Below are 17,923 nucleotides of genomic sequence, written 5' to 3' on the forward strand. Positions count from 1 at the left end.
TGTGTGACCAGATACTTCTTTGCTGTGCAGTGGGGGCTGTCCTGTGCACTGGAGAACATTTAGCATGGACCCTGGACTCTACCATTCTTAGCACCACCCTTCATCTATAATAAACAAAAACATCTCCAGACATTTCCAGATGCCCCGTTGTGGGCATATCACCCCCGGATGAGATTTATGACTCAAAAGGAGTTAAAATTGAAATCCTGAAAATTTTCCAAGACACAATTTATTTTCCTTCTTTATGGTGGAAGATAATTTGATGCATTAAAAAAAATATATATATAGCAATGTTAATGAAAATGCTGCAATGTTGCCATCAGGAGTTATTTTTTTAAATAAAGATAAGAGGAGACTTTAAAGAAATGACAAAATGGTAGCTACGCTGGGATGAAAACAATGTATTTGTAGCTCGTCACCCCTTTGTGCATATCGGTAAACGTGTGAAAGGAACGGATTGTGATTTCATATTACGTTATTAAAATTTACTTGCGAAATGTGGAAGAGTGTGACCTTTCTCTTTCTCTTTCTCCCTTCTGTCCCCAGTGACCCCAATCAGCCTGTTCCTCAGGACACCAAGTTCATTCACACAAAACCCAATCGCTTTGAGGAAGTGGCCTGGTCCAAGTATAACCCCAAAGACCAGCTGTATCTGCATATCGGCCTGAAACCCAGAGTGAGGGACCACTACCGAGCCACGAAAGTGGCCTTCTGGTTGGAACTCGTGCCACACTTGCACAACTTGAATGAGATATTCCAGTACGTCTCCACAACCACAAAGGTTCCTCCTCCGGACATGACGTCCTTCCCCTATGGAACTCGGCGGTCCCCTGCCAAGATATGGCCCACGACCAAACGCCCAGCGATCACGCCCGCCAACAACCCCAAGCACTCCAAGGACCCTCACAAAACGGGGCCCGAGGACACAACCGTCCTCATCGAAACCAAACGGGATTATTCCACTGAACTGAGCGTCACCATCGCCGTGGGGGCGTCCTTGCTTTTCCTCAACATCTTGGCCTTCGCGGCGCTCTACTACAAGAAGGACAAGAGGCGCCACGAGACGCACAGGCGCAACAGTCCCCAGAGGAACACGACGAACGACATCGCCCACATCCAGAACGAGGAGATCATGTCCCTGCAGATGAAGCAGCTGGAGCATGACCACGAGTGCGAGTCCCTGCAGGCTCACGACACGCTGAGGCTCACCTGCCCGCCGGACTACACCCTCACGCTGCGCAGGTCCCCAGATGACATCCCACTGATGACACCAAACACCATCACCATGATTCCCAACACCCTGACGGGGATGCAGCCTTTGCACACGTTCAACACCTTCAGTGGAGGGCAAAACAGTACAAATTTACCCCACGGACATTCGACCACTAGAGTATAGCTTTGCTGTCTCCTTCCCCTCCGCCCCGGGCTCCCCCCCTCAACAACATTGAAGAGAGAAGGAAAGAGGGTAGCAACATGTCCCAGCAAAGAATGTGTTTCATGCCACTGGCTTAGGACAAAAAAAAAAAGGCAAAAGGGCATCTCATGTCCTTGCAAAAACCCTCCCCATCCACATATCCCAGTACAACGAGATCAACTACTGACCCTACAAAATGTGAAACGTATACATTGCTGTTACAATACTGCTTTAAGATCGCCGCCACTCCAGCAAACGTTAGTGTGACTACGACATCACCATTTCAAGGACGTGGATCTTTCCAATGTGACCGTAGAAGCTGACACTTCTGTAACTCAGCCAAGGACACACTGTTTCGGTTTTGGGTTTTGTTTTTTTTTTTTTTTTTTTAATTACAATCGAAAAACAAATAAATAAAAGTTCTTTACGTGCCATAGAACGAATGGCTCTACTTAAGCGAAGAAAGAGTCTGTGGGCTTTTACCCAGCATACGGAGCTGTAATCGAGAGAGAAGGAAAAGTAGAATTTTATTATTAAAATAAAGGAACTGACTATGCACTTACATACATAGAGTTCTGTGCAAAGAGTTGGTTTGCCAGCCTGAACTATATTTAAGAAACTTTGTAAAAATTAAAAAAAAAAATGTATATAGCTGTGAGTTTAAACAAACCCACACACACAGAGGAAGAAAACAAACAAACAAACACACAAAAAGCTTTTATCGGTGTTTTTCACTTTGAAAGAGCTGTTAGCAAGCTTGTGCTTTCCATTGTGGTCTGTATGTACATAAATATATATATATATATATACACATTAGTCATATCGCCTCTGTTTCCTCCAGGACAAAGGAGGATTTTTCTTCTTAATTACTTGTGCTCAAAAAAAAAGACGTGGGGTTTTCTGCTGCGTTTCATTCGTAGGAGAAGGTGGCTTTCCCACAGCGGACCCAGACCGTCTGTGCCACTGGGCCGTCTCCCCTCACGGGCCGAACAAATGCATGCTACGGCGTTCTTAGGAGACCGTTGTGGTTTTTTTTTTTTTTCAGGAAAACTTTTATTTTGTCTGTGTGTGTGTGTGTGTGTTAAGGCTTCATGAAGTTGCAACCCCAAGGTGGATCCCCTATGTGGAACGTATTTAAAGCTTGTTGAATTAGAAACACGCACATCCAGAGTGACAGCAGGAAACAAACAAACAAACAAACAAAAAACCCAGAATACAAATCTCGTTCTGTGGTTCTGGTTCTTTGAATCGGTTTAGGAAGAGTTGCTTCTTCCCGCTCCAGGGTCCTGCCAAAAAAAGCGAAAGAAACCTTGTGTTTGGTGGGGCCACGCTCTGTTGCGTCAATGCAGCTCTGTCCTCCCCGGCAGCTGCAGGAGGGTTTGGCAGCTGAAGGACCTGCTCAGTTTAGCTAATCAGACTGAAGGAAGGCATGTGTCTTTCCTTTCTGTTGAAGCAGGAAGTCCCCTTATTTATCAGTAAGCAGAAGTTTTTGTTTTTTGGGGTTTTTTTTAATTCTTTCTATCATTTATGGGATAAAACATATGCTTGTCTGAAACTATTACCTTTTGTGGGTTTGTGTGTCAGTCACCGATCCATACGTAGGACAGACAGAAAACAGACCAGAAGGACAGAACGTGAAAAGTGCTTTGCATCGGTTTCCCGGGGAGCTAGGGACAGCTTCACTGTCAAGACGACACACGGAAATATTTGCCCACTCAAAATTGGTGAGATGGGGACTAGAGATCTGTCTGTCCCTCTGACACTTTGTCATTTTCTCATTGTCCTTTTAATTTTCCTTAAGGACTATTTTGAAAGTGTCCTAAAGTGGAAGGGAAAATTATAATGATAGTCCCTTTATATTTTGTCTTTGAAAAATTTTTGCAACACCAGGAGGTATCCAAAGATATTTGAAGATAATGTCTCTGGGCGTGAGGGTGTGGATCATAAGAACCCAGTCTTAAATTTCCAGGGTGGGCATTCTCCACAAAAATGGTCCAACTTCCTTGTCCCTTTGTTCGATCTTGGATTCATGAACCCGTAACCTAAAACCGTAGCGGAATCTATCGGAGTGTTTGAAAAATGCCCCTTAGGAAAAGACAGTTCTTGCAAATGCACACAGTCAATTCTGTTGCTCATCTTGGTTTAAGTTGGAGAGTGGTTCTCTGTCTGTACATAGGTGAAACATGACGGCCCCAACTTCGCACACAGCGACGCAACAGTTTCTTTTCCTGCAGCTAGCGGTGTCACGGGTAAGACTTCTGCTCACCCTTTTTTTAAAGCTCTTGTCAGGCCATTTCCGCAAGCTCTGCGTTACCCCAGCTGAGCTACGACAAACAGGCTCTCATGGAACTGCAAAGGAAGTCATGCTTGGCACCCGTGTGGGTCTGGTATGTTTGTAATGTGAATTCTAGTATTTGTTTAGTATTTCCAATTGTCTTCTGCTAGCAATATGCACAGTAATGTATCAGGCTTGTGACATTTGGATAAGGAAAAAAAAAAGAGTTCTTGTTAAGTGAATAACTTTAGCTTTCACAGATGATTGTGATAAAAAGCAATTTAATACACCTTAAATGGTATCTTATTTCTACATGGAAAGAAGTTATAGAATCTTCATAGAGTTCTATGAGAATAAAATATACTTGCTATCTATTAAAAAAAAAAAAAGAGGAAAAAAATGAGAAAAAAATAAGTTTAAAAAACAAAAAAAAATCTTTCCTAGGCTTTTTTTCTTGACCTTCACAGGCACGCAGGGTTTAATGGTTTCTTGGATTATTATTTTGCGATTTTGTTTTTGATTTTGCCTTAAGTAATGATAGAAGATATATATGGCTGGACACATATGTATAAACTTTTCAGCAGCATTTTTAATAATAAAATATCACAGTATTTTCTAATGCTTTGTGCAAATAATTACGCGTCCATTCTTTATTTTGGAGGTGGCCGATTTTCTTTCTTTGTGTTTCGTTTTGCAGACGTCTCTTTGGTTTTAAAAGCTAAACGATGCCTTGATGTAGGTGATGAAGGGGAAATGCAGTGGGTGATGGATCTGTTTCTCATGGTGTGTCCTGGTGAACCGTTTTTGTGCCACTGTTAGGGATGTTCAACCGGCCTGACCTGGGAGAAGGGTGTCTTTCGTGGTATAATTCGTGACAAGGGGACGTTCCCTAAAATGGAACCCTTAAGTTTATTGCTCCTACAAATGCTTTTTGTTGTTGTTGTTGCTGGGTTATGAGTTGCGTTTGTTTTCGTGCCTTACGGCTTTCCAACAGAGAGCCTTATCTGGGTAGATCTTCGACAGCAAGGCATTTATTTGAGTAAGACTCGAGAGGCGGAGAATTAGTGCCGTGCCGTGGAGGGCTAATCTGTCCGGTCCTCGCCTGCATCTGGTCCTTCCTAATCTCACAGAACATTCACAGCAGCCCCAAGGGGCAGGCACCTGTGTGGTTTCTGTTTTAAAACTGAACAAGTTTGAGAATCAGAAGTGTTAAGTAGCTGGGCAGCAGCAGAACTGAGATTCAGAGGAAGATAGCGTGTTCAGGGCCCAAGCTCTTTGCCCACAAGGGGTGCAGTGAAAATGTCTAACTCAAGTTCAGGGATGCCATGACAATACGAGCTAATGGTCAGATAAAAGGAAGCAGCCAATACTGTGACTGTCTGCTGTATTTGAACTCTGAATTTTTTTTACATGTTGGAGTCAGGTCATTTTCTGAATGTGAGGCACACAGGATATATATATAATCTATCTATCTATATAAAGAATACACATTACATATAAATAATAAAGATTAATAAATATATGTTATATATTCATAATTTTATTATAATAGATGTTCAAATATATAAAGTACAAGAATTTATAATTATATAGATAATGTGAATATATAATACACTATTTTTATCTCACCATGTGAAACATTTATATACACTTATATATAAAATAATATATAGATAATATACCATATATGTGATCTACTATGTAATATATATTTTGTATATTTATTTATAAACATATTACACATATGTATGTATTTATAACATTGTTATCTATTATATATTCTCATGCATACATGGTATCGCATACAAAATGTGTATTACATATATATGTAGATATTTAAATAACTAAATATGTAAGTAACATCTCATAAGTATATAAATAGATATATCTATTTAATGAAAATGCCATTTTCATGGATTTAAAATTGGCTCAATTTTAGGTAGAGGGAAGTGGGTCACTGTTTTTTTCACTCTTTTATGTATTCTTGGCCTTTCTGAATAACGCAAGGACTGAGAAGATTGTACACACTCGTGCGTTCAGTCATGAGAATGTTAACCAAGTCCTGGAGCTGCTGTTAGAAATGAAAGAGGAGGAACCTCTTTCCAGACCAGAACCCCAGGTGCAAGTAGGCATTACAGCCAGGGAAGCAGCAGTAGGTGCTGGAGAGGCCCCCCCCCCCCAGTGCCGTAGGAGTAGACACACCCCTTTAACCTCACCCGCCAGGAGGGGGCAGCGCTCTGCAGGATGCTACCCCACCCCATGTTTCTCCAAGTATGTGGCGGGGATCCATGCTGACGAATCACTGGTGGTGGATGCTTGGGGGAGGGCAGAACTCCACACCTTTGAAGTGAGAAGACCTAGGAAGTTGGGGGGACCGAGACTTTTGTGTGCGTGTGTGTGTGTGTCCTGGCTGAAAAATAGAAGGTGTCACTAGGAAACAGTGTGAGGAATGAGGGGAACAGCATCTGAGGATAAAATGCCTCAAGTCAATGCTTGTCCTGAATTCAAGCAGCGGCACAAAAGCGGTGTGAGCACGTTTGTGGTTGCGACCCATCCTTCTCGAGTGTTGCTGTTCCAAGAACGCGCTGGACCCTGGGCTACAGGGCAGACGCTGCCACGGCAGGCGCGCTGTGGGAGGGAGTCTGCACAGTGGTGCCCACCTTGCTGGTTCCCAACTCCCCTTGACGGTTTTGGGGAGCCAGATTCCAGAGCCTTCACTCCAGAAGCAGATGTGGGGATGATGTGAAGTGGGGTCGAGGGGCTGGGTGCAGTGAAAGCAGCTGAGAAGGCAGGTAGAGTGATCTGCTTGAGAAATTAATTCCTATCATCTTTTCAGCAGTGGTGGGGACAGAGATAGGAGTGAGGGAATAAATTCAAAAAGATAGATAGATAGACAGACAGACAGACAAGATGGGTGGGTGGATGGATGGATACATACATACATAGACAGATTGGATGGATGGATGATGCATGGAAAGATGGATAGATGATAGATAGATAGATAGATAGATAGATAGATAGATAGATAGATAGATAGATAGATAGATTAGATGGATGGACAGAGAGACGGATTAGGTAAATCGGTAGATAGGATGGATAGATAGATAAATAGATAGGATGGATGGATAGGTAGCATGGATGGATGGATGGATGGATCGATTGATAGGTAGATTGAATGGATGGATGGATGGATGGAAAGATGGATGGATAGATAGATAGAAAAAAAATGATAGATCAATCCATCGAGAGACGAAGGGAGAGGAAAGGAGAAACAAGTTTTACAGCTGCATGTTTCAGAACCCATAAAGTGCAACCATCAGAGATAAGCAAGCACATCTTGGTGGAGTTTAGTAATTTACAGGCAAGAACGGTGAGCCCTCTGGGTGAGGAGTTCAGACGGAGTAGCCAAGACTTTGGGGTTAAACTGGGTGGCTTTAGGAGGGCTGAACAGAGCAAGACGTTGTTCTGGATGGGTGGCTCTCGGGATAAATCAACGTCAGTAACTTTTAGCCAGGAAGTGAGGGCAGCAGGGCACGGCTGGAGTTGCTGTGGGCAAGTAAACCATGGAAGTGAAGAGAGTGTGGAATCGTTTTGAGGGACTGCAGACCTGCCTTATTCCTTATCCCAAGCTGTTTGAAGGACGGCCTTCATCGGATGTTATCTTGAATTATTTTTATGCAGTGTCCACCCTGCTTAGCCATTATCAGGCTAGTTCCTAGCAGTCACATGGCAGAATTGTTCTTTCTTTCTTTCTTTCTTTCTTTCTTTCTTTCTTTCTTTCTTTCTTTCTTTCTTTCTTTCTTTCTTTCTTTCTTCCTTCTCTTCCTTCCTTCCTTCCTTCCTTCCTTCCTTCCTTCCTTTCCTTCTTTCTTTCTTTCTTTCTTTCTTTCTTTCTTTCTTTCTTTCTTTCTTTCTTTCTTTCTTTCTTTCTTTCTTTCTTTCTTTCTTTCTTTCTTTCTTTCTTTCTTTCTTTCTTTCTTTCTTTCTTTCTTTCTTTCTTTCTTTCTTTCTTTCTTTCTCAGAACTTCCTCCAAACATATTCATCACCTCCTGCCTTCTGGGGTGCCTGATTAGAGAGGAAAAGAAAAAACAAAACAAAACAAAACAACAAACTAGGTTCTGCTAAGGGAGTAAACGTGAAGGTTTTTCTGCTAAAGAAATGGGTATAGGGAGGAAGGTCTTTTACTATCTACCTTCCCGCAAAGTGACCGTGAGCACATGGGAGCTCCTGGAAGCTGAGAAAAATGTCCAGTGCTCTCCGCTGCGAGAAAGCTCCAGAGGAAAATTATTCTAAACCCCTCACCCCGAAGACCAACACAGAACAGAGCTGGATATAGGAGGCAAGTGGGGAGGTGCATTTCAGGAACCCCAAAACACAACCCTAAAAAATGTCCCCTAAAAAAACCAGGAGTTCAGATGGTGCCTCGTTTCAAATATAAGCATCATTGTGCTTCACTGATAAGGTCAGTCCAATATTATTATCATTATTATCATTATTAATTTATTAACACAGCTTTCAAGCAAATATCTTCGGGCTTTCCATATTATTGGGTTTTAGGGATGATTTTAGCTACTGTGTAGGTAACACTGAAATTACTTTTCTCGAATGATAATGACGGCAAAAATATGTAACATTGGATGAGGATATGCATTCCTTGCAGAGAAACTCTTAGAACAAGTGCTTAGAGTTTTTTTTGTTTTGTTTTTAAGTGTTGGGTCAACCATTTAAAGACCGTTTACAGGTGTACCTTGTTCTCCTGCACAAATAGAGGGTTTGTGGCAACACCGTGTCGGGCAAGTCTGTTTGCATTGTTTTTCCAACAACATTTACCCGCTTCGTGTCTCCGGGTCACATTTTGGTCATTCTCAGAATATTTCAAACTCTTTTATGATGATCATAGTTCTCACGGTATCTGTGATGAGTGACCTCTGGCGTCACTGCTGGGACGCGCTGAAGGCTCAGATGAGGGCTAGCATTTTTTTTAGCAATAGCTTAAATTTAATGTATATACATCGTGCTTTTAGTTGCAATGCTACTGCAGTAGACTACAGTTACATGCACTGGGACACCAAGTAATTCATGTGACTTGCTTTGCTGTGATACTCACTTCATTGCGGTCGTCTGAAGCTGAACCCACTGTCTCTTCGAAGGATATCTGTACCTGAATTTTAAACCTTTCGAACAGTAATCAAAATGCAGTGTTCTAAGTCAGTTAGATGTATGAAGTCATGTCATCTTTATACCACCCTCCTAGTGTCCATATTTTCATTTGACTGATGGGGACGCAAGTACAGATGAGTCAAAGAATCCGTCAAAGTTGCATTCAGGAAATGAAATAATCAGGGTTTGCAACCCGGTCATTTCGCTCTTGAATGTGAATCACCTATTCTCTATTATCCCTGTTTAGTAGAGAGAAAAAAAAAAAAAAAAAGCCCCCTAGACGGATTTTGAAAAATCTAAAAGAAAAAAAAAAATGTCACCATCACTTTGAGAAAACTGATAGCTTTAAAATTTTTAATTCTTTCCATGGAAACGTAACCTCAGCCACCTGGTACTCACACTCCGATGCCATGCGACATGCATATCGGATTTTGCAGAGCGCCCGTTTATTTAAAAACACATTGTATCATTTTAACCTATTGTTTTATTTACAATGTTAAGGCTCGTTTTGGGTCGTTAAACATTCGTTATCTCATTTTTGCTGAAATAACATTTCAAGACGCCGACAACGCCTACGTCTGACCTGAGTGGGTGAATACAGAGCATGAAACTTGAATACAGAGCAAGTGAAGGAGACTGGAGAGTCTTAAGGAGGTAGTGTTACACGAGGAAACATTGTAAATAATTTATAACACGCGAGAGGAAGGCTTACCAAATGCCTTATAAAACCCAGCTTTTGAAAGACATGGCATTTGAATGATGGGAGAGCAGAGAGAATCCTGTTCACAGCCTCAGGATTCCATGTGCCTGGCCCCTACCTGTGTGGCCTCAGCACGCACTTTGTAAAGTCGGTGGCTATTATAATAACCCCATGAGCCCCAGTGCCCCCCGAGCTATCCCCGTGCACTGCAGGAGGAACCCCACACCCTAGATGTATGCAATGTCAAAACAAACAAACAAACAAACAAAAAACCCAGAACCCTTTGTTATCTGATTGCGATGCCGTCACCAATCCCACACATCCGTTTTAGAAGTTCCTTCCATCCTCTGGCCATTGGAAAAGGATGCAGATCCTGGCTGAAACCAGATCCCAGGTCCTAAAAACAAAACAAAACAAAACAAAACAACCTACTTTTGTTGATTGTTGAATTTGTCATTTAGGAAGTGTAATTTCACCTCGAATAGCTTTCATCTATTGCTGTGTGATATTTTCCACTCTGCCTCTCCCTACATCTGAAACTCACATTTCTATGAGCAGGCACAATTCTAAGAGAAAAAAATTGTAAGGATCTGTGGTCGCCTTTCACAACCTTGAGCCACCTTTTTATTCTAGACCTGAAAGTAACCATCACATAACAAGATTTCACCCTATTCTTCCAAATTGTTTTCAATCACGTTTATTTTTTTTAATTGAAATACAGTCAGTTACAGTGTGTCCACTTCTGGTGTACAGCACAATGTCCCAGTCATGCGTATACATACATATATTCGTTTTCATATTCTTCTTCATTAAAGGTTATTACAAGACATTGAGTATAGTTCCCTGAAGAAATTTGTTTTTTAATGTATTTTTGTATATAGTGGCTAACATTTGCAAATCTCAAACTCCCAAATTTATCCCTTCCCACCTCCTTTCCCCAGTAAGCATAAGATTGTTCACTATGTCTGCGAATCTGTTTCTGTTTTGTAGATGAGTTCATTAATGTCCTCTTTTTTTTCTTTTTTAGATTCTGCATATGAGTGACATTATATGGTATTTTTCTTTCCCCTTCTGACTTACTTCACTTAGAATAACAATCTCTAGGTCCATCCATGTTGCTGCAATTGGCATTATTTTATTCCTTTTTATGGCTGAGTAGTATTCCATTGTATAAATATACCATAACTTCTTTATCCAGTCATCTGTCGATGGACTTTTTCAATCACATTTAAGTGTGTCCTACATACCAGCAGAAAGAAGGCATGCAGTAACTTTTCAAGTATGTCTCTTTGTTAGTTTCCAGGCATATATGTATTTTTTATATATTATATATATATATATATATAAAATAAATTATGCAAGGTGGGGAGCTAATGTTTTATATTTTGAATTCATTATCAGGATGATCAGGATAAAAATAATTTATATCATGTTTGCAAAGAGTATGCAAAAACATGTGAGGGTTGGAGGATCTGTGTGTGCTAGAAAAACACACTAAAATGCCCTCTGTTAAAAAAAAAAAAAAAAAAGAGTAGATGACTCTTATTGTTCAAAATAGCCCCTGGAAGCATTATTGCAGTAGGATGCTAATGAGAGAAGTGGAGAATTTTGACTTCTCTGATCTGATGTGGAAGAAATGGTCCCCAAATTATGCCATCTTTACGGGTGCTGAGTGTCCAAAATTGGAGGAAATGTGACCTTCAGTTGTGGTCCATGAAAATTAAATCTCACGTGGACCTTTGTCCTCAAAGGAGTTTTGAACCCTTGCATTTATGGCAAAAATAATTTAACAGAAGGAGTGTCCACTTGGGAGCCAAGATTGCTAAAATGTGTGAATACTTGTTTATAACAAAAAGTCACAGGGCACCTTATATTTTGCCATCTCATATACCATAATGTACTTTATTGCTCATTTACGTTGAGGGAAATGTTGGAGCCACATAAATGCAATGTTTCTACAAATAAGCATCAGAAATTGACTTTCACTATATAACTCCGCCTACAGTTAATATAAGCAAAGGCCACGGTAAGCCCTGTGGCAAATAAACAGTGTGTGATCGGAGCCCACGGTACCGTTCTTCACCCGGGGGTGGGGGGTGGGGGCGGGGGGCGGGCAACCCCTCGCTACGTGTCCATACAGCTGTACGCTGTAGCAACTGTCTCGGGCTCAGTAAAATTTGGGACAACCATTCAATTCCATGCATGACTTAAGTTATTTATCTTATTTCCCTTAATAGAGAGTCAAACTTTTTAAATGTTTATTCCTCCCTTCCCCCCACCCCCACACATGGGTTTAATCCCCAGGACCTCCTCTAAAAATAAATAAATAGACCTAATTACCCTCCCATCAAAAAATAAATGAATAAAGAAAATTTTAAAAAAGAAAAGCAGAAAAGGAACCCAGAGTGAGCATGTTTGAAATACATGAGGGCAAAGAGACTGAACGATGTTGCGCTAGGACCATGGCAGTAGCAAGAAAGTCAAGTGCAAGATTTGGGGGAAGACTAGTGAGCCAGGGAGGAAGCTATGGGGCAAAGCGGAGAGAGGAGGGGTTCTGCAAAGGGAGCACTGCTGACTGAACCTTCCCGTTCCAGGTGCTGTCTGTTTTCCTTTATGACAATCCTCATCGGTTGCGTCTCATTCTGATGGGTCTCCCATCCTTGCTATAACATCACGAGTCAAAGATAGATGCACAAACGTTCCTCATGACTCAGACACCGTTTTCGGTGTTCGTAGACTCCCCGACCCCTCCCTCACCTGCAGCCCTGTCTCCCTGTCGCGTGATGGCCAAGGGCCTTGCTAGGGTTACCGTGAGTTCTGACGCTGCTTGCGGGGAGAGTGGAAATCAGAAATAAGTGGCCAACAGTGGTCCTTTTCCCTTTCAAGTCAGGTACCACTCTTTCCCTTAGAGTATCTTAAAAGGATTCTTCTGGCTGAATATTCCATTTTCGTAAAAGCTAAACCTACGTTTCTGCTCTGTTTCCCATCCCTTCCCTTCATCCTACAACATCCGATTTCACATAGCATCCACCTTTGCACTTCCTTCTGAGCTGTCATAACAGAACCGCCTCAGGGGGGAGTTTTAGGTGCGGCACATGCCTACGTTGGTCACGAACCCTATTCTCTGTTATGCTAAATTTGTAATGACTGGTCCGTAAGACCAGGGGTGCGTCGAAATGACAGGGAAGGAGGGTAGCTCTGCCCACTCTTCTTTACAACAACAAGTCCAGTTTGCACTGGCGAGGCCACTTCTGCCAGCCGGATGAGTCAGATTGGAAACGACCTTTAACTTATGGGGCTCATCTTGTGTCAACAGCCTTACGAAAAGAAGTGTGTGGAAGGGAAAAGGGAACGTACTTTGTGATCAGAAGAAACATCTCTTAGACTTTAATTAGGAAAAAAAAAGAAAAGAAACATGTATTGTTGCCAGCCTATTACAAAGAAGATACAGTAGTTATGGTTGGGTGTTGAAATGATATGAAATAAGTTTTCTCCGTAGAATCTGGTTGTGCAGAAATGTCTCTTTTTACGGCAGGTGTTTTCAGTCTAAACCAGCGGCTAGCCTCTCCCCTTCCGTATGGATGGTGGGGACGGTGTGATCTGTGGTGAACCAACACGGGGGGAAAAAAGAGGAAAGAAAGGCCCTTCCCAGCAGCTCCTCACTGCTGTCTTAGTGAGCCTTCAGCTATCGGGGGAACGACCTTCCCGCCTAAGATGAGGACCTCAGATGCTGTGTTTCTTGCTTGGGCTGGGTGGTCACCCTGGCCGTGGTCTCATCTGTCTTCGTTAAGACAGACGTGCAGAAAAAAGTCCACGGCCAGACGCTTCCTGGCAGGACTCTAAAGAAAGGCAGCAATTTGAGGGCGTGCAATTTTTTTTATGATCAGTGCGCCATCACAAGGGATGCATCAACAAGAAAATCAAAAGCCGTCTTCCTGGGGGGAGGGTATAGCTCAAGGGGTAGAGCGCATGCTTAGCATGCACGAGGTCCTGGGTTCAATCCCCTGTACCTCCTCTAAAAATAAATAAACTGAATTACGTCCCCCTCGCCACCACAATAAAATAATTAAATAATACAATAATACAATAATACATAAATAAATAAATTGTTTTAAAAAGCCGTCTTCCTGTATCACCACTGGGAGGAATCCACACTCAGCCTCCCAAGGGAAAGACTCAGAGCTTTGTGCTAAGGAAGCCCTTTACGTTAACCTGCAAGGCATGTGGCTAGTAAGAGGGAAGCAGCCTGGAGCATGTCACAGTGCGTGAAGGCAGCCGGGAAGAGAAAGAAAAATACCATATAATATCACTTATATGTGGAATATTGGGGGAAAAAAAGACAAATGAACTTATTTACAAAAATGAAACAGACCCACAGACATAGAAAATAAACCCACGGTTACCAGAGGGGAAGGGGGCGGGAAGAGATACACTGGGAGATCCAGATTTGCAGATACACACTACTATATACAAAGCAAATAAGCAACGTGCTTCTTTGCATACCTTGTAGTAACGTACAATGAAAAAGAATATGAAAATGGATATATGTGTGTTCGTACATGACTGACAAACTGTGCTGTACACCAGAGATTGACACAACATTGTAAACTGACTATTACTTAGTTAAAAAAAAAAAAAAAAAAGAGGGAAGCTCCCAGAACCCAGGGACCAAAATCAGGGGGGGCTGGACGTTTGTCCTCCACCGGCCAAATGAAGGTCAAGTGACCTTGGACGGGTCACGTAATTCCCATATGTTTATCTGCTAAGGAGGGACAGTGTTTGCATCTCGGGGTACAGTAAAAGATGCAGCAGAAATGGCAGATTTGAGAATTTCTGATAAATGCACTGAAATCTCAAAGGGTCCTGGGTCATTGGAGTCTCTTTCCAATGCGTTCCCCGGCAATATCTGAAGAAAGCTGTCACTCCATTGTGCCGTCTTCTAGGAACTCTGCTTAACAACCGGGCATCATGCGTGTTTTGTTTTGTCCCCTTTTTGTCAGGCATATTTGCAGCTGGCACAGGACTGAGACCTGGTGGGGGGGGGTGCATGAGAAATAAAGGAGCATGTTTTGTTCATCTTCCTTAGGGGACGGTGCAGACACGGCAAAGGAAAAAGAGAGGATTTATAAAATAATACTCAGCGATGTTTACCAGAGGAGATAAAACAAAGAGAAAGGTATTTTTTGCTGGTGAGGGGTGTCTCGGACACGCCGCTTCTGATCTTAAAGGGGCAGGAGATGTGCTTGGTACAGAGAAGACACTAAAATTTCCTCCCCAAGGATAAACCCCACGCACGTACTCACACACTTACTCTGTTACGATGCTTAAGCCCTCATCATGTCCTGGGGTGGGCGCGAGACGGGTGGCTAAAGAGAAGTGATGGTACTGAGACATGTATGATTTGGGGCAATCTGGGGAACAAAAAGTTACTAATTTTCCTTAAGTTTCTTGATCATTAGGAAGTCTTAATATAAATCCATCTGTAGTAATAAGTATAATATATATTAGACACTTATAATTTATATACATTCACTTCTCCTATTGTGAGACAATATTTTGAGACATGAAAAACATATATACACATGCATGTATATATTTATCCTAATATTATAAAGGCTGTTAAAAATATATATATAATACATAGTGTAGACTATGTATCTTGCATACACACGTATCTGCAGTGTGTATATATATATTATATATATATACACACACATAACTGCTGATGGAGGAACAAAAGATCTCCGGGGCATACAAACTTTTGTTTTGAAACACACCAATCATGTATTTTTTTTTTTCAATTTTGTCTTCTAAAACCTCCACCCAGGATTTGAACATAAATCTTTACTTTTCTTGCAATTATTTTTATTTTTTTAATTTTTTCAATTAATTAAATGATTTATTTATTTATGTTGAAGGAGTCAGTTTCCAAGGTTGTGTCAATTGCCGGTGTGCGGCACAAGGCTTCAGCCATACGTGGACATATGTATATTCACATTCATATTCTTTTTCACCAAAAGTTACAACACGATATTGGATAGAGTTCCCTGTGCTCTACAGTATGAACTTGTTTATCTTTTTTTTTTTTTGAATTTTAGGCATTTTATTTTTTTTTTTAATTTAGCATCTGTTTCTTTTTTTTTTTTTGAAACCAGTGGAAGTTCTGTGGCTTTCTGTTTTATATATAAGACTGAGTACCTGCAAATCTTGAGTGATGTTTAGATCCATACAGTCTGCTTCATTCATTTCAAAGTGATGTAAACCTGCACGTGTGAGACGAGAGAGGGTTCTTGGGCCACGTGGCTGGTCTTTTACCATTAGCGTTGCATGGACACCAGCAGTGGAGACAATGTTGTTAGGCGTCCGTCAGACACAGAACAGGTGCCACGTTAGGCGGAAGTCGACACCCACCTGGGGCAAATGCCTGTGACCCACGACATCGTCCCAGCAACAGAGAAGTCATTCCGTACGCAAATATGCAAAGTTCATAGTACTGAGGCCACTTTTTCTCAATCCAGCTGGGTGTATTCATCTATACCATCTCTGGGGGAAGACCAGAGGCCAACTTCTGCTTCTTGCTTTAGAAACTATTTAGAAACTGGCTAAGGATGGACACAAAGACACACTCTGGGATGTGTGTGTGTGAGCAAAATATATACTTTAGGTGGTCAATGTATAAGAATATGGCGTTGTATATATGTCAATGTGTAAATATTAATAAAGTATCGAATATTTATAAATATAAATTATACATATAATGTTTTGCTGAGCCATGAAAAGTTCTTTCTATGAAGTTGACCAGCGTCCTTTGGACAGGTGTCCTTAGAAGAACGTTAGACAATGTTTCTCTCATCCGTGAGCATCTTCCTTTATTGAGACAACATATTTTGTGGCAGGTGAGAAACCTTCAGTCTCAAACCACAATGATTCCAGTTTCCAGCTCCCACACTGACTCACTGTTATTTGACCTTAGATGCGTGACTCAGAGTCTCCTCCAGCTTCAGCATCATAATATACATCATGTCATAGAAATAGAGGAATATTATAAATATCTTGCGGTGACCCCATTTTTCTCCTGTGTGTGTAATGAGAGTATAATCAGGAAAGAAGTAAAGGTTTATTTTTCTTTCTCTTTTTCCTTTCTCAGTTTTATTAAGTAGAATTATTACAGTTTGCACATACACATTATATTGCATGTAAATACACATACACAACATACTGCACATATTTTCTTAGTTTGCATATACGTTCATTGTTTCTAAGAACAGATTAGAGCTTTAACTTTTTAAACTGACATAGTTATCAAAGGAATAAAGCCAACCCCAAAATAAGAATCGACAGAACGCGGTAATCCAGTCATAAAGGACAGTCAAATGGGCTTAACACATACTCAAGAAGTCAGTCATTTAACTGATCAATAAAAAATAGTTCATTTGTGTCCTTTTTTTTTTGGATTCCTCATATCAGTGACATCATACAGCATTTTTCTGAGAAATAAATGTTTTAACAGAGGGAAAGAAATGACAGATAAACGCTGGGTGTTCCGTGAACCCGCGCGGGTGGTCCAGCAGGTGGCGCGCTGTGTCAGGAGAGACGGCAAACGTTGAGGTGGGAGAGAAAGGGAGGGATGGATGGTACCCGGTGTGATACAGGCAGGGCTGTGTCGACAGGAAAGTCAACCCTGGGGACGAAGTCCCCGTCAGTCTTCCCAAACGTTCCAGTAAGGCGCTCATCACCATCCTGCCTACGGAGCCTCATGGCACTTAAATTTATTTCAAAGAAGAAGATTCTCTGGGTTTTGCAGAATCCCTTCCAGCTCAAGAAGCCCCCCTTTTTTGTTGTTGTTCCATCTCCCAGAGGAAACAGAAGCAAAAACCCAACCTAGATTTCACTCTCCATGAATGGCAAAAATAGAACTTTTGACAAGAAGATATGAACATCGATTTTCTTAATATCCTTGGATTCCCAGTACAGCCTCTGAATTTCTTTTTTTTTTTTCAATCTCCCAAATATTACAGTGGGAATTTGAGACATCTCACTGGAGAATTATTATTGTATTTGGTTCTTATAAAGTCGGCTCTAGGAAAAGATGACAATTATTCCAAAACGATGAGCAGAGGAATGTACACAAATATCTCATTGTCAAATGGTTCTTGAAAGAAGTGAATTATGTGATGTGAAACCGTCCAATGGGACATAGGGGTTTTGCATCATATGGAAGACCATGTTCTGTCCTAGCTCTAAAGCCTTGTTTCTATAACATTTTTCATCGCAAAATTCATTGGAAATTATGTTTTACTGTTGAGCTTTTTGCCTGGCACCATGAAAGTATTGTCTACTGTGTCAGAATAGCTTGACACTCATGGTCCCTTA

The 17,923-nt window shown here is 41.4% G+C and overlaps 1 protein-coding gene across 5 annotated transcripts in view; it reads left to right on the forward strand.

Moving 5' to 3' along the window:
- Positions 1-4,277, forward strand: part of LOC105091671 (neuroligin-4, X-linked) — a 302,749-nt gene extending 298,472 nt beyond the window's left edge. For all 5 annotated transcript variants that reach the window (XM_064482621.1, XM_064482622.1, XM_064482620.1 and 2 more), the window contains one exon: positions 547-4,277. In XM_064482621.1, the coding sequence (XP_064338691.1) occupies positions 547-1,396 (850 nt within the window). In that variant the 3' untranslated portion in view covers positions 1,397-4,277. The remainder of the gene's footprint in view (positions 1-546) is intronic.
- The last annotated feature ends 13,646 nt before the right edge of the window (positions 4,278-17,923 follow it).

This window comes from Camelus dromedarius, chromosome X (assembly GCF_036321535.1).
Source record: "Camelus dromedarius isolate mCamDro1 chromosome X, mCamDro1.pat, whole genome shotgun sequence".
NCBI lineage: Eukaryota > Metazoa > Chordata > Mammalia > Artiodactyla > Camelidae > Camelus > Camelus dromedarius.